General features: G+C 40.7%; 1 protein-coding gene across 5 annotated transcripts in view; it reads left to right on the top strand.

Moving 5' to 3' along the window:
• Positions 1 to 24,178, top strand: part of USP20 (ubiquitin specific peptidase 20) — a 5,014,215-nt gene that overhangs the window by 161,695 nt on the left and 4,828,342 nt on the right. For all 5 annotated transcript variants that reach the window (XM_044058629.1, XM_044058630.1, XM_044058628.1 and 2 more), the window contains exon 2: positions 22,046 to 22,140. In XM_044058629.1, the coding sequence (XP_043914564.1) occupies positions 22,063 to 22,140 (78 nt within the window). In that variant the 5' untranslated portion in view covers positions 22,046 to 22,062. The remainder of the gene's footprint in view (positions 1 to 22,045; positions 22,141 to 24,178) is intronic.

Below are 24,178 nucleotides of genomic sequence, written 5' to 3'. Positions count from 1 at the left end.
AAAATACAACTGAGTATTTTTAAGATGATGCAAAAGTAAAATGAAGTAGGTAGAAACACAAGTACAGTAAAAGCAGATGAAATTGTTTTTTTTTTTTTTTTTTATCCCCCAGGATTATGCTTTTCTTGGTTGCAGGATTCATACCATTCCCATGTTGGCCACTCTTCATGCTCCCAATGTTTCTTGTCTGACAACCACCTTCCAGTCTCTTCTTCCTCCATCCTGTATCACATCCAGGGAATTTCACATGATTCTTGGGCTTATGGCCTTCACTATTCCCATGCTTCCTGTTGCCAGGCTCCATATGAGGAAGCTTCAGTGGTACCTCAAATTGGTGTGGCTTCAGTATTGCCACTCCCCGGAGTTCTCTGTTCCTTTGCTTCCTTGTCTCAAACTCAAGCTCTATTGATGAATTCAACAAATTTTTCTCAATACAGGGCTGCCTTTTCAGACTTCATTTCCTTCTCGAGAACTGTTCAGTGATGCCTCAGACCTGGACTTCTTGCAGCCCTCTGAAAGTTCAATCTCTAGCCTCATCATCTGAGGCCAGACCATATAATCATAAAAGAGATGAGGGCTCTGCATCTGGCTCTATAGTCCTTTGATTCCCTTTTTCTCCCCAGCCCCCTGTAAATATTCCCGGACAATACCACCATGATGTGGTATATCAACAAGCAGGGGGATACAAAGTCGTTTCTGCTTTGCAGACTAGCTCTTCAGGCCTGGGATCTGGCTTTCAGTTATCAGGTGACTCTCCAGGCAGTTTACATTCCTTCATTGCATAGTCTAGTGGCAGACTGTCTGAGCAGGTCCGTAACACAGATTCACAAATGAATGCTTCACAAAGGTGTATTTCTGGGCATAGTCCATCAGTGGGGTATTCCTCAGGAGGATCTTTTGCCTCCCCTTTGGACAGACAACTTCCTCTATTCTGTTTGAGTGTACTAAGGCATTTTTTTCACTGTTGCAGTATTGCCCCCCCCCCCCCTTATAGCTCTTGCCCTGTCTTTTGTTTCCTTGCTTGCCAAGGGGCTCTCACTTACTTTCCCTTCTTTTCTTTATTTGTCTGTTTTTGCATATTGTGGTTTGTCCCTGGGGGTGTGTTCCTCCTGGGGTAATTCATTTCTGAGTATTTGCATCCATATGTTTGTCACCTTTATGCCATAGTCTGGGAGTATATGTGTGTCATACTGCGCCTATAAAATCTGAAGGCTTTGATGTACTGGCCAGTCATTCAGCTGTCAGGAGATCCCTTCAGTGAAGAATACTTTATCAGTTAAAAGAAAGACAGCTACTGTTATCATAAGATTTTACACAACTGTACTTTCTTCTCTGAACCCCCCAAAAATGTGGGAGAAAGCATAATTCATAGTTTTGGGTGTCCACAGGCAACTCTGGTGCTACCTCGACACAGCAGAATGCTTCAGGACTTCCTGAAATATTGGGTGAACAAATGGCTGTAACCAAAGAAATTATTCTTTTGAGCTGAGACACAGGGCCTGAATTGCCTAGATATAGGCCTATTAAGTTTCAGTTTTGTGATTGTAAAAAAGCTGTTACAGTTGGTTTAGACTTTGATTTCCATTTTCTAGTATTTGAGCTATGAAATATCGTATGAGAGAGAAAAGCCTGAATTTCAGAGGAATCTTTAGAGAAGAGAAGGAGCAGACTACATAGAAATGAATGGAATTGTGGGAACAATACAAACTGAATAATATTTAAGAAGCTGAGTGAGGTTTAACAGAAGTCAGGAATTTAGCAATTTATGTAATGTTAGACTGATTACAGTTATAATGGTTATAAGAAAATGTAATGTATGTAAATTGGGGAAAATGTTATTATGGCTTGTTTGCTTTCTTGTTGATATAGGTTTGACTTTGTCTTAAGTGATGATTTAATAAAGGTGGTAAAAAATGTTTTCTGAACTTCCAATCAGTTAATTTTTTGTGAAGGTAAGAAGGGACAATGTATATGCAAGCAGACTATTTATAAGTGGTTGCCTTGGTCTGTTGCCTTTTATTTCCACCACAAAAAACATATTCATGACAGGGTCAAGATCTACACTACCGGGGTGTTGGCTTCATTTATGGTGTTTTGGAAAGAAATGGAAACAAAGTGTTCTAGAAAAAGCAACTTGATCCTCTGTGCATACTTTTATAAAATGCTACAGGCTGTGTACCTTCTCCAGATCGAGGTCAGGATTTGCTAGGATCCTTTTCCAGGGGGTCTTCCACCCTTCTCCTTCCACCTCCCAGTTGTTGTAAGCTGTGAAGATCTACCCATACAGCTTAGGCTACTGCAGCAGAGATCAGTTTGAAGAACATAGTACAGTTGTGTAAGTAAACTTAACATAACAGTAGTGTTCAAATGATGGGTGCCTCTCCATCCCTCCAGTCCCCCTCCTTGTTTGTTTGTTTATGCCAGGATGAGGCCATTTGATTTTAGTTGTTCCTACTAGTGTCCTGTCATGGGTCAGCCTCCCTCTGTTTTGATGTGACAGCTGTGAAGGACTTGTCATCCTGTGGGAACAATACAATCAGCTTGAGCCGATTGGGAGGGTGGAAGGTGCCCTGAAGGTTTAGAAGCTAGCAGTTTATTATATGCTGTGTGGGACATAACCCATACAGTTTTGGCTACTGCAGCAGTGATCATGCAAACGTCTACTGTTATGATAAGTTTACTTAAACCATTGTACTTTGCATAAGGCTTTGATATCCATGAAGCTGTTTTGAGTAAATGTAGTGAACATTTTTAAAATCCGTAGGAACATTATGAGAGTGCATCTTTACTGTAATCTTGCAATTCCTTATTTTTTAGATCATATGTGGAATAATGTTCTTTTTTTTTCCCCTTTTCTCTTCAAAGCCACCTTAAATCTCATTTGCTATCTGAATCATCCAGGCATTTGTCCTAGAGCCCCGAGGATTTTCTCGACAAGTGAAAGTGTTTTTCTCTAAGTGGAAATGTTGACTTTTCCGTTTTAGAATACTTGGTGTAATTTGTAGTTGTTGAGTAATTTTAGGATAGTTGTCGATTATAGTTATCATATTAGCTGTTAGTGTTTTTGGTGTGTTTCCTAGATAGAAGTTCTTTGTGTTTCACTGTTGCAGTCATCACATTTGGATTATCCCTGCCAGGGTAGCCCTCGGCCGTCCCGAATACCAGAGACTTAGTATTTTTGCGTTGGTTGCTGTCGCTTGAGGACTGACGTCAGGTCGTCAGTAGTATAAAGTAAGGCAGCCGATGCCATTACATCAGTCTTTCTTGCCGTGCAGCTCAAAGCAGAAGCAGTTTGAGTTTTCATCTCCAAAATGCAGTTGAAGTCTTCTAAAGCGAAGTACCCTGTTGGGGATCCTTTTTTCTTGCACCAACCGATGTGAGAAAAAGTTAATAATTGTCTCGCCTGTGGAAAGCAAATACCACACCGAGACTTCCACTCTTACTGCGTCACTTGTTTAGGCCCAGACCACGACGTCACCCATTGTCGCTTCTGTGCTTTGTTCAACTCCAGAACTGTCCGTCGTCGGGCCCTTATTATAGCTACTTTGGTTTACAGTCCTCTAATTCCAATATGGTTTCGGTAAGCCATCTGACAGCAGATCTTCTGAAAAAATGTCAAGATAAAGACAGAGACAGACTGCACAGGTCCAAACCTACCGACGACGCTTCCATTAAGCTAGTCGTCAGTCCTCCGGTACTCAGTGAGGCGCTTTCGCAGCCCCTGATGCCTGCTTCAGTTGATTCGCAGGCCGCTACCGAGACCCTTTCAGTGTCCGGTATGCCGCAAAACTCTTCTTCAGCTAAGGATCCTGCGGTCGTCTCTATCTTGGATGGGTCCAGAGCTGCTGAGCAGCAATGGCTTCCGAGGAAGTCAGACGAATCTCGACACAAACTGATGTCTTCTTTCATGACTGCCGTTCTTTCAATAATGACCGCATTTCTTAGGCCCAGGGTTCGAACCACACCCAAGAAACTGACGACCCACTCTCAGGCGCTTGCTGCCTTGCCTCAGTCTCGAATGCTTAAAATGGTGGAAGACCTTATCATGCTGATCAGGGGAAGCCAAGCTGCCCTCTCAAAAAGGAAAAGAGATCTGTCCCCTGTAGTTTTGTCTGAACAAGAATCAGATGAATCTGATGCATCTATCTATGAAGACATGCAACCTCTCTTCACTTATGAGGATTCTGATGCAGAGGACTCCATTCCTTCAGCCTCTCCCCCAGAGGATTTTTCCTTTGGGGAAACCCTGCATACTTTAAGGGAGGATTTCCAATGGGAGAGTCAGGACTACCTTCAGTCTAAAAAGAGACTCGGGGAATTCCTAGATCTTCCACAACACAGATCCTTGGCCATCCCCCCAGTCGTGGATGATGTTTTCCTTGAATCCAGCTTGACTCTTGATGCCCTACCTCCTGCTCCCAGAAAACCAGACAGGTACTATAGAGTCCCTGACTCACACAAATATCTTTTTAGAAATCCAACAGCTGACCCTGAGGTGATTTCTCAAGGGCCAAAAGGGATTAAAGTAACCTCTGCTAAGAATCCCACCCCCTCAGACAGGGATACCAGAGCATTGGACATATGGGGTTAAAAAGTGTACACCTCAGCTACTCTTGCGGTCAGGGCACTAAATTGTCAGTTCCATACGCTGAAATTTCAGTAACATACCTTGGAACTCCTTACACAAAAAATCTCTTCCTTTCCTGCTTGGGTAGAATCTAAAGATTTACAAGACTTAATGCATTCTGCAAGTCAAGTAACTAACAACACTTTGCACTGTGGTTTTGATGCCCCAGAAGCTTTTTGCAGGGCCGCAGTCACTGGGTCTGTCATTAGAAGACATGCATGGCTTAAGGAACAACCCCTGCCAGACCATGTCAAATCTAAATTGTTGGATACCCTCTTGCACAAAGATAACTTATTTGGCACTAAGGCAGAAGAAGTATTAAAAAAGATGGAAGAAAAAGCAAAATCTATGGAAACGGTTAAGGATTTCTTACAGGTCCAGCCCCCTAGGTTCAGTAGCCATTGTTCCTCCAAGCACTGGTCATTTCCTGCTCCAAGTAAACCGGCCCAACCTAGGCCCCGTGGAAACAGAACCCCCCCAGACAGCAGCCCCAGGGAATGCAGAGATCTAAGCAGTGGACTACCTCCACTTCAAAACCAGGGAGTTCTAAGGCACCCCTTATGGTAAGAACTCACAAGGACTCACCTCCTCCACCCCCCCCCGCCCACTTTCATTTACCCCTAGGAGGAAAACTCTCCTTTCACGCAAGCACCTGGGCCACCATTACCAAGGACCAATGGGTTCTGAACATTGCGTCTCAGGGATAAAAATTTTCCTTCCATACCTCTCCAACCTCAAAAAGGTTCTCAGATCTACCACCAAATCAGTGGGCAGAGGCTCAAAAGCAAATCCTTTCCCTGCTCTCTATGAGAGCAATAGAGCACGTTCCTGCAGAATAGATAGGCCAAGGCTTCTACTCCAGACTTTTTCTGGTGCCCAGAAAAGAGTGCACCTGGCACCCCATCCTCGATCTATCCATTGTAAACACCTTCCTGGTGATCCCAAAATTCAAAATGCTCACCCTCCAGCAGCTGCTACCCATGCTCTTCAAGGACGCTTGGCTAGCCACCCTAGATCTAAAAGAGGCCTACTTCCACATTCCTATCAGGGAATCATGCAGGAAATATCTCTGCTTCAAGGCAGGATCTCAGCACTTTAATTTCTCTGTGCTTCCCTTTGGCTTGTCTACTCCTCCCAGAGTTTTCACAAAATGTCTAGCTCTGGCCATTGCCTTTTGCAGACAAAGAAATATTAAAATGTACCCATACTTAAACGACTGCCTTAGTCCGGCAGCCAGCCAGGAAAAGCTGGTCAAGCACCTGCCCTTTTTAAAGACCCTACTAACCTCCCTAGGGTACACAATCAACAAAAAGAAATCCAAACAGGTGCCCAACCAAAGGCTAATCTTCCTGGGAGCAAGTCTGGACACAGCATCCCAGATGGCATACCTTACACCAGCGAAACAAATTTTCCTGACAGCCTACTTCTCTCAACTAGCCACCAAGCCCCAGCTATCTGCAAGGAAGATCCTGCAAGCTCTGGGGTTCATGGCATCTTGCATACTACTCATTCCATATGCCAGACTTGCATATGAGGAAACTTCAAAGAGCCTTTGGTGTCAACACTCTCAAGACCTGGAAACTCTTCTACCTATAATTCCTTGCCTCAGAAAGGAATTTCTTTGGTGGGCAACAGCATGCTCCCACAACAAGGGACTGCCCGCCCAGACCCTCACCACAGATGTATCAGACTACTCTTTGGGTGCACACCTGGACGGCAGGTGCATACAGGGCAAATGGAGCCCACAGCAAATCCCTCCGCACATCAGTCAAAAAGAGATGATGGCTGTGCAGCATGCCTTGATAGCTTTCAAACCCCTTCTCTCTCCAGGGGTTCTCCTGATTAAAATGGACAACACCACTGTGATGTGGTAAATCAGCAAGCAGTGAGGGACTCGCTCCTACTCCTACCCTCTATGCAGGCTGTCCATGATCCTAGCCTCTTCCATGCAACTACACCTGTTGGCACAATTCCTACCAGGCTCTCTCAACCCTCTGGCAGACCAATTAAGCAGAAACCTTCTGGACCCACACAAATGGCAACTCAACAGATGTACCTTCACCCTAATAACTCAGAAGTGGGGAACCTCAAAGGTCTACCTGTTTGCCTCCCACACCAACCATCAGCTCAGCAAATTCTGCACCAGGGAGTATCACTGCATTGCTTGGAAAGTGGATACCCTGTCTTTCCCATGGGTCAGTCTATCGGTCTATGCCTTTCCTCCCCTACCTCTCATCCCCAGGGTACTGCTCAAAATAAGGGAGGAAAAACTAGGGACCATTCTTATAGCTCCAAACTGGCCCCGGCAACACTGGTACCCCTTGCTGCACAGCCTGTCCCCACTGCCTCCATGGCATCTTCCTCAGATTCCAAACCTCCTGACCCAGAGGGAAGGGGAATTCATGCATCCCCAATTGCATACACTTAGTTTGGCAGCTTGGCCTATTCCCTATCTTCAAACCAGTCTGCCATCCTCAGTAAACGGGTTCTGGATGTTATCCGTGAGGCCAGATGTCCTAGCACTAGAAAGTCTTAACCAGTTAAATGGAAAAGGTTCTGCTCCTGAATCTAGTCTAAGGGAGCCAGTACAGCACAGCCCTCCATCCCCCTCATCCTGGATTACTTAGCTGATACTACACAGTGGTCTCTTTCTCCTCTGTAAAAATTCATGCCTCTGCTATTTCTCCTCATTTTCCCACTGAGCAGTCACTTTTATCGCACCCTTTGATCAAACAGTTCCTCAGAGGGGCTAGCAACTTGAGACCCCCCGGAAAGGTACCAACACCAGCTTGGGACCTTATCTTTGTCTTGGAAAATCTCACCCTGCCCCCTTTCGAACCAGCTTCTTCTGCAGAGCTAAAATTTCTCTCCTGGAAGACAGCATTCCTTCTGGCCATCATTTCAGCCAGAAGAGTCTCTGAGCTGCAAGCACTCATGCCTTTGGAACTCTTCATCATCTTCCATGCAGACAGGGTATCCCTCAGAACTAACCCATCCTTCATGCCCAAGGTGGTGTCCAGTGTGGCTCTCGACCAGTCCATTCATTTGCCCACCTTCTTTCCTAATCCCCAGAACAAAGAGAAGGATTCTTCACTCTCTAGATGTGCACAGACAGCTCAGATTCTGTCTGGACATGACTAAATCCTTCAGAAAGTCTGATCAATTGCTGGTTAGCTTTGCTACAGGGGCAGAAGGCAAAGCCATCTCTAAGCAAACCATTTCCAAATGGATAGCACACTGCATCCATTTCTGCTACGAACAGCATGGAAAGCCTCCCCTAAGGGGGACAGGACACACTCCACCAGAGCAGCCTCCACCTCTGCAGCTTTCCTCAGAGGAGTCCCCACCAGGGACATCCTGGAGGCTGCCACCTGGACATCTGTTCACACTTTTACCAAGCATTACCACCTCTCCAAATCCAGGGCAGGGTTTGCTTCTGCAGTCTTGCAGAGCATCGTAGCCAACCCCTAGTTTCCTTAACTGCCTCCACCCATTTCCTCAGCTTTGGGACTCTACCCAAATGTGATGACTGCAACAGTGAAACATGAAGAACATAGTACAGTTGTGTACACTTACCGTAAATGTAGATGTTTGAGTGTATTCGCTGTTGCAGTCCTGGTTTCCCTCCCTCCATCCACCTTTATTCTCTTTCTCTTTTTATTTTCATTCTTCTTGTTGTTCTTCTTTCCTTACAAGGGACATATTGGTATTTATTTTCCACTGGTGGGGTTCTTCCACCAGAACCTAGCCTCCTACTTTGGGGGCTTCTGCCAGGTTAGGGCAAGAAAAACTGATGTAATGGCATTGGCTGCCTTACTTTATACTACTGACGACCTGACGTCAGTCCTCAAGCGACAGCAACCGACACAGAAGTACTTCTCGAACGACAGCAACCGACGCAGAAATACTAAGTCTTTGGTATTCGGTCCAGCCGAGGGCTACCCTGGCAGGGATAACCCAAATGCGATGACTGCAACAGTGAATACACTCGAACATCTACATTTATGGTAAGTTTACACAACTGTACTTTCTCTAATATTGTATGTTAACTGTAGAATAGAAGTGTGGTATTTCTGTTAGTGTTAGGCTTAAGTGTATGTTTAAAATTTTTAATTACTGAGTTTGTAATAAATTTTCTGATGTTAGACAAACTGGAAGGGTTTAAAAAATGCTAAGCTTGTGGACACATAGTTTGTCCTCAAGACCTATACTCTATGTATTATTTAGGTGCTGCCCACCTTCAGGTTGACTATGAATTTGTACTGCCTTTGGGTCCAGGGTTGTTCAAAGCCGTAAAGAAATACTTTTTTTTTGGAAGTATTGCTTCCCCTTTACACAGAGTCTTTATTTTCTGCTTCTTGAGATGTGTCTTCTGATTATAGACCAGCTTCAGCCTCCCCTAGTAGTAAGACAGAAAAAAAGAGACTGAAAGAGACATGTCTGAAGAAAAGCACAGAAAAAAGAAGTCTACATAAACATGATCTAAGGAGAAAAAGTTGGGGGAAAAGAGATCTAAAAATCAAGGAAAAGGTCCCTGTATCCAGCTGATCCCTTGGGTTCAATATCTAACACCGAGGCAGTCAGATCCCTGAGCTAGTCTGGTCCGAAGTCTGTCTCCTCCTGCTAGGGTCTCACAGGAGCCAGTGATCCCTTGGCTCCTTTTGCCTATTTTTGTAGGAGAAAATTCTTTCCTGGCCTTCATCGATACTTTTATCAAAGTCATTCCAATCCACCATCAGTCTCACTGAAATGATTGTTAACCGTATGATGGGGAGATTCGTAAGGACACAGAACTGGGAGTCCTCCTGGTACTGTCCAAAAAAGGAGCTCTGGTTAAAGGCCCATTGACCCCCATCTCCTTTTTCTCAGGTACTAGCTCACCTTTGGATATGGTTCCCATTGGTCCAAACCCTTTTGGTGTATCTCCGTCAGATCAGATAGTTTAGGAAACTTTGGTGTCTCTCTCGACCCTGATTCTGTTGGATCAAGATGAATTTGCGCCGAAGTGTCAGTTTCAGATTCCTGGTGGTGGAGTCTGCTCCAAAACCTTTAGAGCCATCTCTTCCTCTTGGGTTCTCTGTACTTGATAGCTCAGGTCCAAGGTTATCCTTGGTGCTGGTTTCAATTAGACTAGGAAGGGTTTCTGAGTCTTTTGGCAGGAGGAACACTTCCTCTGTATTTATTGTGGCATCTGCTTTCAAGGGTCTTAAAAGGGCTTTGGCTGAACCAAAAAGGCAGGTGCAGACCTCTAGTTTGGCTCCATCCCAACTACCAGTGGATTCTTTGACTTATTCCTCTTATCCTGATTGACAGGGATGTTCAGAACCTATAAACTTCAAGGGTACTCAGCAGTGTAGTTTCCAGTCTGATTTCGACCTGTCTCCAGAAGAACCCCAGAGACAAGTTTCTAGGAAATGGACATGCAGACGGAAGCATGTAAACTCCTATCCTGAGTTTGTCATTGATGACTCAGATTAGGATGAAGATGAAGGTTCCCCTAGATGCTCCCCCACTAGGAAGATGTCATTTTTGGAGACATCCTAGAGTTGATGAAGCAGAATTAAGGTTGGTCCACCAAACTCACTTCTCCAGATGAGTCTATGTTCCTCGAAGCTTTCAGAACTCTCTCATCTGCATCCTAGGTGATTCCCCCTGGATGTCATTATAGATGTTGTGGCATGTAGGGCATGGAAGGACCCTGATCTTGTAGAATCCATCCCCAGAAAGCCAGACAGGGTTTTAGTGACCTCAAAGGACAGGAAACACTGGATGAATGGACCCCCAGCAGATGTCATGGTAGTGTCAGCAGTCATGAAAAAGGAACTGTCCAAGGAGAGTTTTTCTGTTCATGCCCTTAACAGGGAGGTAAGGGAGTTGGACAGACTAGGGAAGTAGACTTGTGATTCAGTGACTTTTGCAGTCTGAGCACTGAATTACCTTGCACCTATGATGGAAATTTCCTTGGTTGAATCTCTCCAAATATCAAAGTCCCTCTCTAGCAACTTGCCACTGGATATTCAGAAAATAGTGGACACCCAATTGTCTACCCTACAATCCATATCTAATGTAACCATTTGCCTGCTGTGTAATGCAGCAGATGATACAGGAAGAACACCTGGCACAGGCATTACTATGTGTTGCTATCTGGATGTGGCTCTGTGACTTTGCAGAAAGCTTCATGCTATGCTTTCTAAATGCCCCTTTCTATGGCTCCACCATATTCGGATCAAAAGTTAAAGAAACACTTATTAGGAGTGAGCAGGACTTTAAGACTGTTTGCTGTGGGAATCCATTTCTCTACCCCTCAGAGGTCCTATTCCAAGAACCAAAGGGGTGGTAGGAACATGTGGTGCAGAAAATCACAGGATTTTCACCAGTACTGTCTTGGAGACAGACCCCCCTCCCAACCCCCAAGGCAGATGGCAAGGTAAACTTGAATGGATATCACTGTAATAATCAGGGATTTTTTGTGGTCCTTTCCCAGAGAAACACTCTCAGTGCTCCTGAAGGGATAGCTGGCTGCTGCACTCTAGAGGCATTCTGGGGGCACTTAAACTTTCACCCACAATCCTGGCAAAATATTACATCAGATTCCTGGGCACTACAGATAATCAGCAGAAACTACACCATCCCCATTTTATATCCTCCAGAAAAGACATTAATGATTCCTGATATCCTACCTAGTCAGTTGAAATCTGTAGCAACAGAAGTTTTAAAGTAGCTAGAAAGAGTCATGCAACAGGTCTCCCCAGACCAGTTAGGATTTTCAGTCTACTTCAGGTTCTTTTTAGTTCTTAAGAAAACAGGGAACCTCAGGCCAGTTTTGGACCCAAGTCACCCCAGTCATTTTGAGACAGACAATTCTGGATGGTCAGAGTACAGTCCATATTACAAATAGAGGCAGCACAGTGTCAAGCAAGATCCAGTTTATTCAAACTAAATAAAAAATAAAAATCCAATAACAAATACTAAGCGCTTTCACCCATAACCACAGTGGGCATCTTCAGAGTACGATAGACATGAAATACATCCTCCTAATATAAACAGTAAGAAACACAACACCCTAATGCAGCAACCAATAAATGACTCTGATTAATTAATGTAATTAGATACATTAGTTGAACTTCACTTTGTTCTATTTAAAATGCAACAGAATAAAACAGAATAAAAAATTATCTAAGACTATTGTAGTTGAAATCATATCTATATACATTAACAATGAATTTGTCTTACTGTGTATGATAATATTGAATATATGATGTAATGTAAATGCTATAATATATATAATATATTGTTTCTTCATACTATCACATAAATAAAATAGTTATTAAACAATGTGTTAATAAAACATTAAAAACTTTAAGCTTAAAAATGTGTGTAAATATGTAAATAAATAATTAAATACAAATCCATAAAAAACACCATATAGCAGATGTATCAAATACATCATATGCAGTAGGATTTATGTTTTAATATGCTGGCAATGGAGATGTGGTCATTGATTCCTGGTGGGTTGGTGACATCCAATCTCAATTGCCATAGACATTCTTTGGCTTCCAATAAATTTTTCTCATCACCCCCATTTTTATTGTTTGGAATTCTATCAATTACAAAAAATTTAAATCTCTTGAATTTATTGCATTTCTGGCAGTGTGTATATAATGAACTCACTGTTTTTTTGTTCTTGATGTCCCTTGTGTGTTCCAGTATTCGTTCCCTAAGTTTCCTGATGGTCTTCCTACATAATATGTGGAGCAACTTGTACATGTCGCTATCTAAACCACCATCTTGGTGTTGCAGTTGCAATAACCAGGACATCTAATAGTTCTCCCGTAGTTCTGAACTACTACATAGGGTCCATCATTTATAAACTTGCAAGTACTACATAGACCACATTTACTCATTTTTGACATTGTGTGTATATTCTTATTGGTACCTGTCTCTAATAATTGCTTCAAATTTATACCCCTACTATATGTTATCTTGAGGTAACTACCAATAATATCCATGAGTTCCGTTTTGTTCTTAAAAACACTAAGCCATGTCTCCTGTACTATATTAGAAATTTCAGATGCTGTTTCATTAAATGGAAGTATCAACGCATCCCTTTTCTTTCTCATTTCATTGATTGGTGTAGCACTATCTATTCCAAATTTAATAATAGGTTTATATATTTGATTTCTTTTAACCATCACCTCTTTTTTAATGTTGTACAATAATTCCTGAGGATAACCCCTATCACAAAACATATTAATTAGTTTATCAACTTCATCTTGAAATAACCTGTCATCCCTCACTATTCTAGATAGTCTGACCGTCTACCATTGTACTAAGTTCATTTTTTTGAAATTGGGGATGGCAGCTATCACAGTGCAGGAATGAATTTGAATAGGTCTTCTTTCAGAATATGTTGGAATCAATTCTATCTTCTTCTGTATAGAATAATATATCTAAATATTCACATCTATTGTCATAAATCATACTGGTGAATTTCAAGAAGGTGGTGGTAGTACCCAAAAACTCCATAAATTCCTGGATTTCTTCTTTGTTCCCTTTCCAAAAAAATAATTATGTCCAGGTATCGTAAATTTAATGCTATTTTGGACCAATAAACAGAGGTGAAAAGGAATTGTGTTTCCCAAATTGCTAGTACCAAGTTAGCATATATAGGGGCACATCTAGCACCCATCACCACCCCTGTACTCTGTTTGTAGTACTCACTATCAAGAAAGATAAAATTGTTGTTTAAAACCATTTTTGTAACTCCACTATAAGCTTACGTTTAACAGTGTGCATGTTTCCAAATCTTAATAAACTTGCTTCAAACATTTCTAATCCTAAGGCATGTGATATAACAGAAAATAAATTAATAACATCTATTGTGACCATAATTGTATCAGAGTTGATGTCAGATGAGTGTTGTCTCAACATTAAGGCAGTGCCAGGAGTCTTTGAGTATGTGGGGTAACTGGCTCAGAATGCCCTTACAGTGAAAATCCACATATGAGGCCATGGCTTCTGTTTTAGAACCTTTGGCTGAAAGTGTGGGCCAGAAAGGTGGATTATTCACATCTTTGTGGATTTTGGGCATGCCAAAGATTGATGGTGTAGTCGGTATCTCAGCCATCAGATAATCATATTCTTCTTTGTTTAATACCCCATCCATCAAAAATTCATGTAACTGCCAGTCAAGTTTGGTGTATGCCCTATACACCTCACACTTAGAAACCTTTTCTTATGTGTTGTTGTCACTTAGCATAAATGTCATTTTACTCAAATAGTCTGTGTTAGACATAACCACTACCCCGCCATACTTGTCTGGTTTCATTACCCTATATTTATCTGTTGAGGTTAATTCCTTTAAACAGAATCTTTCTGCTGTGGTCAAATTATCATGTGCAGTAATCTCCTTCTTAACACATCTACGTGTTTGTGTTTCACATAAAATTTCAAAAAGATGTATCATGGGAGTTTGCGGGGGTATAAAAGTGCTTGTTCTTTTTAATGTCAATAATCCATCATCTGTCATAGGACTAGAGTTGTTGGCAAAAAACATTTTCATATTTAACAATCTAATATACAGTCTGAAATTAATCAAGATTTTGCCTATGTCATATTTAAATTGAGGGATGAACGTAAACCCTTTCTTTAATAATGTAATATGACTGGATGTAAGATCATTTCCAGTATGATTGTAAATAGAAAAAACACCATTTTCTTTTACAAAACAAGATTGTTTAAGCAGACACATTTCATCAATATCTGACATGGTGTTATAATCTGCTATATCATTGTAAACAGTAAAATCTGATGGTATAAGTGTTGAATCATTGTCGTGCATAAAGTCAAAAAATTACTCATCAGAAGAAAAAACATATCACCCTGCCCTGGGCAACCAGTGGAAGTTCCTGTATGTATATTAGCCCAGGTATCGTTAGGGTGTCCAGCAAAATCAAATTCTGCACCTGTCTGTTGTTGTATCGTGTTGTCATACAAGATGTCGTGGGGTGCCTTTGATTGAACTGGTGACCCCCTGATCCCTCATAGTAACCCTGCTGGTGTTGTTGGCCCTGATATTGGTCGCGAATCTGGTCGGACCGACTGAGAGGTTGCTGTTCTAAAAAACTTCTTCCTCCTCTCTATTATTAACCCTGGCGTGGGTCATATTGGGTTCCCTCATAATGGTTTCTGTTGAGGGTGTATTGTGCGTTACATTAAGGGAACAGCTTTTGGTGTTAAATACAAGCATAACTAATGATTTACTTTTTGATTTTAATAAGTTTCATTTTGAGAATATTTTAAAAGACATGGATAATTTTGTGAACAAGGAGCTTGAAATTAAAAACAACAAGCTCTTGTATGATTCAAATGAATATGCTAACAACAGAGCTTATGCACATTTTAAAGCCTTTAAGAATAGAAGGCAAATGTTAGGAAATGATAGAACTGACACTCGCAATACACCCTCAACAGAAACCATTATGAGGGAACCTAATATGACCCATGCCAGGGTTAATAACATAGAGGAGGAAGAAGTTTTTTTTAGAACAGCAACCTCTCAGGCGGTCCAACCGGATTCGTGACCGATAGGGCCAACAACACCAGCAGGGTTAACTACGAGGGATCAGGGGGTCACCGGTTCAGTCAAAGGCACCCCACAACATTGTGTATGACAACACAATACAACAACAGATAGGTGCAGAATTTGATTTTGCTGGACACCCTAACGATACCTGGGCTAATATACATACAGGAACTTCCACTGGTTGCCCAGGGCAGGGTGATACGGTTTCTTCTGATGAGCAATTTTTTGACTTTATGCATGGCAATGATTCAACACTTATACCATCAGATTTTACTGTTAACAATGATATAGTAGATTATAACACCGTGTCAGATACTGATGAAATGTGTCTGCTTAAACAATCTTGTTTTGTAATAAAAAATGGTGTTTTTTCTATTTACAATTATACTGGAAATGATCTTACATCCAGTCTTATTACATTATTAAAGAAAGGGTTTACTTTCATCCATCAATTTAAATATGATAGGCAAAATCTTGATTAATTTCAGACTGTATATTAGATTGTTGAATTTGAAAATGTTTTTTTGCCAACAACACTAGTCCTATGACAGATGATAGATTATTGACATTAAAAAGAACAAGCACTTTTATACCCCCGCAAAATCCCATGATTATTCTTTTTGAAATTTTATGTGAAACACAAATACGTAGATGTGTTAAGAAGGAGATTACTGCACATGATAATTTGACCTCAGCAGAAAGATTCTGTTTAAAGGAATTAACCTCAACAGATAAATAAAGGGTAATAAAACCGGACAAGGGTGGCGGGGTAGTAGTTATGTCCAACACGGACTATTTGAGTAAAATGACATTTATGCTAAGTGACAACAACACATACGAAAAGGTTTCTAAGTATGAGGTGTACTGGGCATACATCAAACTTGACTGGCAGTTACATGAATTTTTGATGGATGGGGTATTAACCAAAGAAGAATATGATTATCTGATGGTTGAGATACCAACTACACCATCCATCTTTGGCATTCCCAAAATCCACAAAGATGTGAATAATCAACCTTTCAGGCCCATAGTTTCAGCCAAAGGTTCTAAAACAGAAGCTATGGCCTCATATGTGGATTTTCACTGTATGGGCATTCTGAGCCAGTAACCCCACATACTCAAGACTCCTGGCACTGCCTTGATGTTGTAAGACAACACTCATCTGACGTCAACTCTGACACAATTATGGTCACAATAGATGTTATTAATTTATTTTCTGTTATACCACATGCCTTAGGATTAGAAATGTTTGAAGCAAGTTTATTAAGATTTGGAAACATGCACACTGTTAAGAGTAAGCTTATAGTGAAACTTACAGAAATGGTTTTAAACAACAATTTTATCTTTCTTGATGGTGAGTACTACAGAGTACAGGGGTGGCGATGGGTGCTATATGTGCCCCTATATATGCTAATTTGGTACTAGCATTCTGGGAAACACGGTTCCTTTTCACCTCTGTTTATTGGTCCAAAATAGCATTATATTTACGATACCTGGATGACATACTTATTTTTTGGAAAGGGAACAACGAAGAAATCCAGGAATTTATGGAGTTTTTGGGTACTACCACCACCTTCTTGAAATTTACCAGTATGATTTATGACAATAGATGTGAATATTTAGATATGTTATTCTGTATAGAAGGGGTTTGAATTGATTCCAACATATTCCGAAAGAAGACATATTCAAATTCATTCCTGCACTATGATAGCTGCCATCCCCAATTTCAAAAAAAGAACTTAGTAAAAGGGCAGATGGTCAGACTATCTAGAATAGTGAGTGATGATAGGTTATTTCAAGATGAAGTTGATAAACTAATTAATATGTTTTGTGATAAGGGTTATCCTCAGGAATTATTGTACAACATTAAAAAAGAGGTGATAATTTGGAATAGATAGTGCTACACCAATAAATGAAATGAGAAAGAAAAGGGATGTGTTGATACTTCCATGTAATGAAACAGCATCTGAAATTTCTAATATAGTACAGGAGACATGGCTTAGTGTTTTTAAGAACAAAACAGAACTCACGGATATTATTGGTAGTTACCCCAAGATAACATACAGTAGGGGTATGAATTTGAAGCAATTATTAGAGACAGGTACCAATAAGAATATACACAAAATGTCAAAAATGAGTAAATGTGGCCTATGTAGTATTTGCAAGTTTATAAATGATGGACCCTATGTAGTAGTTCAGAACTATGGGAGAACTATTAGATGTCCTGGTTATTGCAACTGCAACACCAAGATGGTGGTTTATATAGCGACATGTACAAGTTGCTCCACATATTATGTAGGGAAGACCATCAGGAAACTTAGGGAACGAATACTGGAACACATAAGGGACATCAAGAACAAAAAACCAGTGAGTTCATTATATACACACAGCCAGAAATGTAATCAATTCAAGAGATTTATATTTTTTGTAATTGATAGAATTCCAAACAATAAAATAGGGGGTGATGAGAAAAAGTTATTGGAAGCCAAAGACTGTCTATGGCAATTGAGATTGGATGCCACCAACCCACCAGGAATCAATGACCACATCTCCACTGCCAGCATATTAAAACATAAATCCTATTGTATATGATTTATTTGATACATCTGCTATGTGGTGTTTTTTTATGGATTTGTATTTAATTATTTATTTATTTACATATTTATACACATTTTTAAGCTTAAAGTTTTTAATGTTTTATCAACACATTAATTGTTTAATAACTGCTATTTTATTTATGTGATAGTATGAAGAAACAATATATTATATATATTATATTGTAGAATTTATATTATATCATATATTCAATATTATCATACACAGTAAGACAAATTCATTGTTAATGTATATAGATATGACTTCAACTACAATATTCTTAGATCATTTTTTATTCTGTTTTATTCTGTTGCATTTTAAATAGAACAATGTGAAGTTTAACTAATGTATCTAATTACATTAATTAATTGGAGTCATTTATTGGTTGCTGCATTAGGGCGTTGGGTTTCTTACTGTTTTTATTAGGAGGTTGTATTTCATGTCTATCGTACTCTGAAGATGCCCACTGTGGTTATGGGTGAAAGCGCTTAGTATTTATTGGATTTTTATTTTTTATTTAGTTTGAATAAACGGGATCCTGCTTGACACTGTGCTGCCTCTATTTGTGTTAACAGTACTGGTTTCTGGTGTTATTTTCGACAGTCCATATTACCTCTGTTGAGGAAGGATGATTGGATGTGCTCTACAGATCTTCAGGGTACCTACGATCGTATAAAGAGTTGATCCTGGAGATATGAGTTTTTGGCTGGGGGCCACTGATTTTTCAGTTCAGAACACTGCCTTTCCGTCATACCACAACCCCCTGGATGTTCACGAAGAGTATGGCAGTGGAAGCCGCTTACCTCTCACTGCATATCCAGGTTTTCCCATATCTATGCAATTGCCTCCTAATTGCTACTTCCTGGGGTCTGCTGCTAAAACAACAGGCAATACTACTCCACTTTACAGATCTGTTAGAATTCACAGTGAATCATGCAAAAAGTGAACATTTCCCACAGAGCAGATAGAATTTATAAGATGTCATACCAACACAGTTCTTCAAATTGCCAGACTCTCAGAAGCAAGAGTGCTATCCTTAATACTACCTGCTTCTTGAGCAATTCAGCATTTTTATCCACATGCAAGGTCGAGTGTCCATTTGTTTGGTCTGATGGCCTCTAACATCACTTTAGTTTCACTAGTGAGATACCACATGAGAATGTTACAATGGATTGTCTCAATCCAGTGGTCACGGAGCCTTCAACCCCTCCATGTCGAAATTGTCTCATAAATTTGCAGAGATCATGTACAATGGTGGATAACCTCTCCATCAGTCATAGAAGGGATACCCAGGCCACAGTAACATTGGATGCTTCCCTTCTAGGTCAGGTGGGGGGAACATTTCATGGAGAAGACCGTTCAGGGTGCTTTATCATCTGTAGAGGCCAACTTTCACATCAGTATCTTGGAGATGAAAGAAGTCTTTTTATCATTGCAGGTTTTTCAGGACTGCCTAACCACAGATGTAATATCCTTCTAGATGGACAGTGTAAGTGGTATGGTACATCAACAAACAAAGGGGAACACGATGGAGATTGTACTAGCAGGCAAGTTGAGTAGGTTGATCCTATTGCCTCTTGAGTGGTCTCTCAACCAGGCAGTGGTAGCAAAAAATTTTCATCCACTAGGGCCAACCTTGCTGTGACCTCTTTGCCTCAGACTTAAATAAGTGCAGCAGTTATTTTGCCCTAATCCCTCCATAAGGACAGTCACAGTGAGATGCTGTAGCCCACACTTGACCTTCTCCTCTGCTGCTTTCCACCTATACCCTGTTGACAAAATTCATTCAAAAAGCCGCAAGGCGCAAGACCAAGGTGATCCTTATTGCTCCTTTCTGGCTTTGGCAGGTTTGGTACCCCTTCCTTTGGCTTCATTTAATAGCTCCACCCTGGGTGCTCGATCCCAGTCCTGATCTTCTGAGTCACTCATCTGAGTTGCCTCTACCAAACCCTAAAGTTGACTGCATGATTTCTTCAAATTTATCAATAGCCAGAGATGCCAGGCTTTCCTCATTGGTGATTCACATTATTTCTTCCTCACAAAAACAGTCAACTGAAAAGATTTATCAGAGCAAGTAGAAAAGATTTTCTGTCTGAGTCTCATTAAGGGGATTGGAGCCCTTCACTGCTCCTCTCCCATCAATTTTGGATTTTCTTTCAGAACTCTTTCACCAAGGGTTGAGTTTATCTACTTTCAAAATGCAAATGGTTGCTATCTCAAATTTTCACAGTAGGATATAATGATTCCTCCACTTTTCTTAAAGGAACATTTCTGCTAAACCCACCCATTTAGGGATCCAGTTCCTCCATGGGAAGTCATGGTCATGCTTCAAGCCCCAACTCCAAAACCATTTGAACCTGCAGCCTCAGTGGATCTTGCGTATCTCTCTTGGAGGATCATTTTTCTGATTGCGTTTACATCTGCTAGACGGATTTCTGAATAGCAAGCACTATCATGCAAGCCACCTTTCCTCATTTTTCATCAACACTTGAGTAACCATGAACACTTGAGTAACCATGAGAACTAATCCATATTTTCTTCTAAAGAATACATGCAAAGCAAATTTGAATCAGTTCTTTTTCCCAGTTTCTCAAACAAAGGAGAACATCTGCTGCATCCACTGGATGTTCACAGACAGCTCAGGTTCTACTTACACTATACTGAAGATATAAGAAAGTCAGATCAATGTTTTATATCCTTTTCTAAAATAAAACCATGAAGAAATGTATCAAAAGTCACAATTTCTAAATTGCTTTCAGTGTGTATTTCCTTTGTATAGAGTGACTGGAGTTTACTGCTATATCCAAAACCAAAAGCTCTCCACTAGGCGATAGCTACCTCTATGGCATTTACAAAGAGGGTTCTCATTGATGACATTTGTGCAGCAGCATCATGGTCCACAGATTGCATATTTGTATCTCATTACAAATTGTATGTGCAATCCAGAGCATGTGCATCTTTTTTTTCATTATACTTAGGAATGGCCTTCTTTGATACCACTCAGATGCCTTTTAGGTAGTTTGTGAATCTGTCCCGGACATTACATCACACAAAAATAGATCTGAAACTTGATCTGAGGTAGTTTAGAAGAGAATTATGGGTGGGGAAGGAGTTAGAGCCTTGGATCTAGAGCTCTGGAAGTAAATGACAGCCCAACATTGAACCGGATGAGAATGAGACAACATGGGTTTATCTTTATGCTAAGTACATACATGACTTTTTTTTAAGCACATTCATGCTGTTATGATTAGGTTTCACACTGCAGCACTTTGAACACTCCTCAATGAATAATGTTGGCAGCAGCTTTAGAACTTTAAAAGCTGTAATGCGCTGTCATGCAAGTAACAAAAGTGTGTGGCAGGGTTAAATCTTTTAACTGCTTTTAAAGCTTTGGTTGTCTGTGTGACAGCACTAAGTGTATTTATAGCTTTCAAAATGTGTTAGCACCTCTCTGCTTTTTTCCTGCAACTAGTAGTAGTACACTGAAGAAATAAAAGCTGCATTTACTACAAATAATTCTGATCTCTCTCTGGTCGTAGCTGACTGACTTGTCTTCTCTGGATGGATGTCAAGATTCACCTTTTAAGCTTTGCTTCGCTGTCAAGATTAATTTCTTGTCATCCATGTGTTGAAACAAATCTGTTATGTATGGAAAGACCATTATATTTCTCCGTGTAAAAACTGTCACTGAAATTCATTGATTTCCAACAGTGTAATATTTTTCATTAATCGTGTTAAATCATTATCTGACCTACAAGTTTGTGATAATAGTGAAATGTAAATTGTTAGTATAGTACTTTTGTTGGGCTTTACTAATGTTTACATCTGCTCTTAACATTTCAGATTTGTGTGTAGTATTGTTTTTTGTTCTCTGGGTTTCACTTTCATTACAGGTTGAGTGCAAAAGTCTTTTTTTTTTCTATTGTGCATTAACAATACTTTTATTTTAGTGTGCTTTTTATTTTATAAATTATTTTTCTACTTGATGTGTGTTCACCTTCTGAGCTCAGACTGAAATTGGTTCAGTGGGATCAGTGTTTTACCCCAGTTAAATTGCATAAATAAGTATTGGTGATTGCTGATGCAGTAGTCATTTTAAAAAAATATATATTTATTTATGTGGGCAGAAAGCACAGATTTTAAAGGAGTAAAAAAAGAAAATGATCTGAAAAGAGTGTCTGCCAGAGGTGGTAAAAGTGCAGCATTTAGTTAATATGTGATGTTTTCTCTGTTTTTAGGTGAGGTAGTGAGAGTTATGGATAACGTTGAACTTTGCCCACATCTGGACTCCATTGGAGAGGTTACCAAGGAAGATTTGCTCCTAAAATCAAAGGTATTGCAGTTGATTTATTAACAGACTACTGTTTAATTAAGCAAGTAAAAGAAGCATATGTTTCAGCATATAAGGTTTTGAAAACTTTGTATGACAATGTTTTCAGTGTGACAAAAGTGCATTTTGCTCCTTTGGTTCCTAACTCATAAATTTTACCCGTGAGTCAGATTGTCTGATCTTGTCTGCTCTGTCTGTATTCAACCTGTGGGACTTGGATCTGAAACAGGCCAGTTCTAAAGTCTATAGCCTGTTTTGGCTCTGCATCCCATAACTCTCCTTTTCTCCATCAGCTCCCCAGATCTAGTTTGCTGTCATTCTTGGTCTGCAGCTTGGTCCTTGGCTCTGATAGGTGCTTTGTGTTTTCTTGAGATCTTGGTGAGATTTCTTTTCCCTTACCCCTCATAGTAGTGTTCAGTTTGTTTCTTGTTAGCTACAGATAAGGTTTTAGGTTGAGTAAGGCAGTTTTTTACATTAGATTAGGAAGCTTAGATCCATGTTTTGTCTGCCCCCCCCCATTGTTAGGACCTTTCTATTTTTTAGAATTGTGTGTGATGTTCTTTGTGTTTCACTGTTGCAGTCATTACATTTGGGTAATCTGCTGGCAGGTTGCCCTCAGTCGGCCTGATTAACAAAGTCTTGGGTCCTGTGTCGGTTGCTGTCCCTTCTTCCATGACGTCAGGTCGTCAGGGGTATAAAACATGCAGCCGACGCCGTTACATCAATCTTTCTTGCCGTGCAGTGCCCGAAGCAGAAGCAGTTCGCAAGTTCCGGTCAGCCGACTCCTGAAATTTTCGTTTCCGAGTTTCAGATCCGAAGTCTTTAACTTAAAGCTAAGTACCCCGTTGGGGAAACTTTTTCTTTCTCATTACCGATGTCAGTAAAAGTTAATAATTGCATTACTTGTGGAAAGCAAATACCTCATAAAGATTTTCATTTGTACTGTATTCCTTGCCTAAGCCCTGACCACGATGTACCTTGCTGTCGGTTTTGTGCTTTATTTAATCAGCGCAGTATCCGTCATTGGTACATTTTTGCCTCTAAATATTTTGGTTCTAGGTTTAATTATCCAGAAATGTCGTCGGTTAGCCATCCGACTACCGGAATTCTGAAAAAACGCAAAGAAAAAGATCGAAACCGGCCGTCGAGGTCCATAACTGCCAACAACGCTTTTCCTAAGCCGGTCGCCAGTTCGCCGGTACTCAGTGAGGTGCTTTCGCAGCCCCTAATATCCGCTACTTCTGACTCGCAGGCCTCTACTGAGACCCATTCAGTGTCCGGTATGCCGCAAGATGCTTCTCCTATGGAACCTGCGGATGTCTCTACCTTGGATGGGTCCGGAGCCGCTGTGCAGGCACCGGCTTCTGAGGATGTATTTAGGCCTACAGACTTGCATATTAAACCAACTCCACCTTCTATTCTAAGGCCTAAATCTCGATCTATGTCTAAAAAAACAATGCCTAGTTCACATGTTCAGGCCCCTATGCCTAAAAATCAAATGATCAAAATGGCTGAAGATCTTTTTACTCTAATCAGGGGTAGTCAACCCCCCCCCTTTCCTTCTAAGAGGCCTAGGACTGAGCTTGATTATGATTGTTTTGATCAGGACACTGTTTCTTCTAATTCTTCCAATGACCTAGATTTGTCCATACCTACTTATGAGGATTCTGTTGCAGAGAATTCCATTCCCTCTGCTTCTCCTCCTGAGGATTTTTCTTTTGGGGAAACTTTACATACCTTAAGGGAGCATTTCCATTGGGAAAGTCAGGAATTTTCTGAATCTAAAAAGAGGCTTAGGGATTTCCTTTTTCTACCTCTGCATAGGCCTTTGGCTATACCTCCTATACTAGACATTGTTGATGATGTGTTTTCAGAATCCAGTATGGCCCCCGATTCCCTGCCTCCGGCTCCCAGTAAACCTGACAGATACTACAGGGTTCCTGAGTCTCAAGTTCCTTTTCAGAAATCCTGCTGCGGATCCAGAAACCATTTCTCAGGGGCCCAAGGGCATTAAGGCTTCTACTGCAAAAAATCCTACCCC

Source organism: Protopterus annectens, chromosome 16.part0, assembly GCF_019279795.1.
Source record: "Protopterus annectens isolate FY-2018-M chromosome 16.part0, PAN1.0, whole genome shotgun sequence".
Lineage (NCBI taxonomy): Eukaryota > Metazoa > Chordata > Ceratodontiformes > Protopteridae > Protopterus > Protopterus annectens.
Note: the sequence above shows the minus strand (reverse complement) of the source record. Positions and strands in the feature narration are given on the sequence as shown.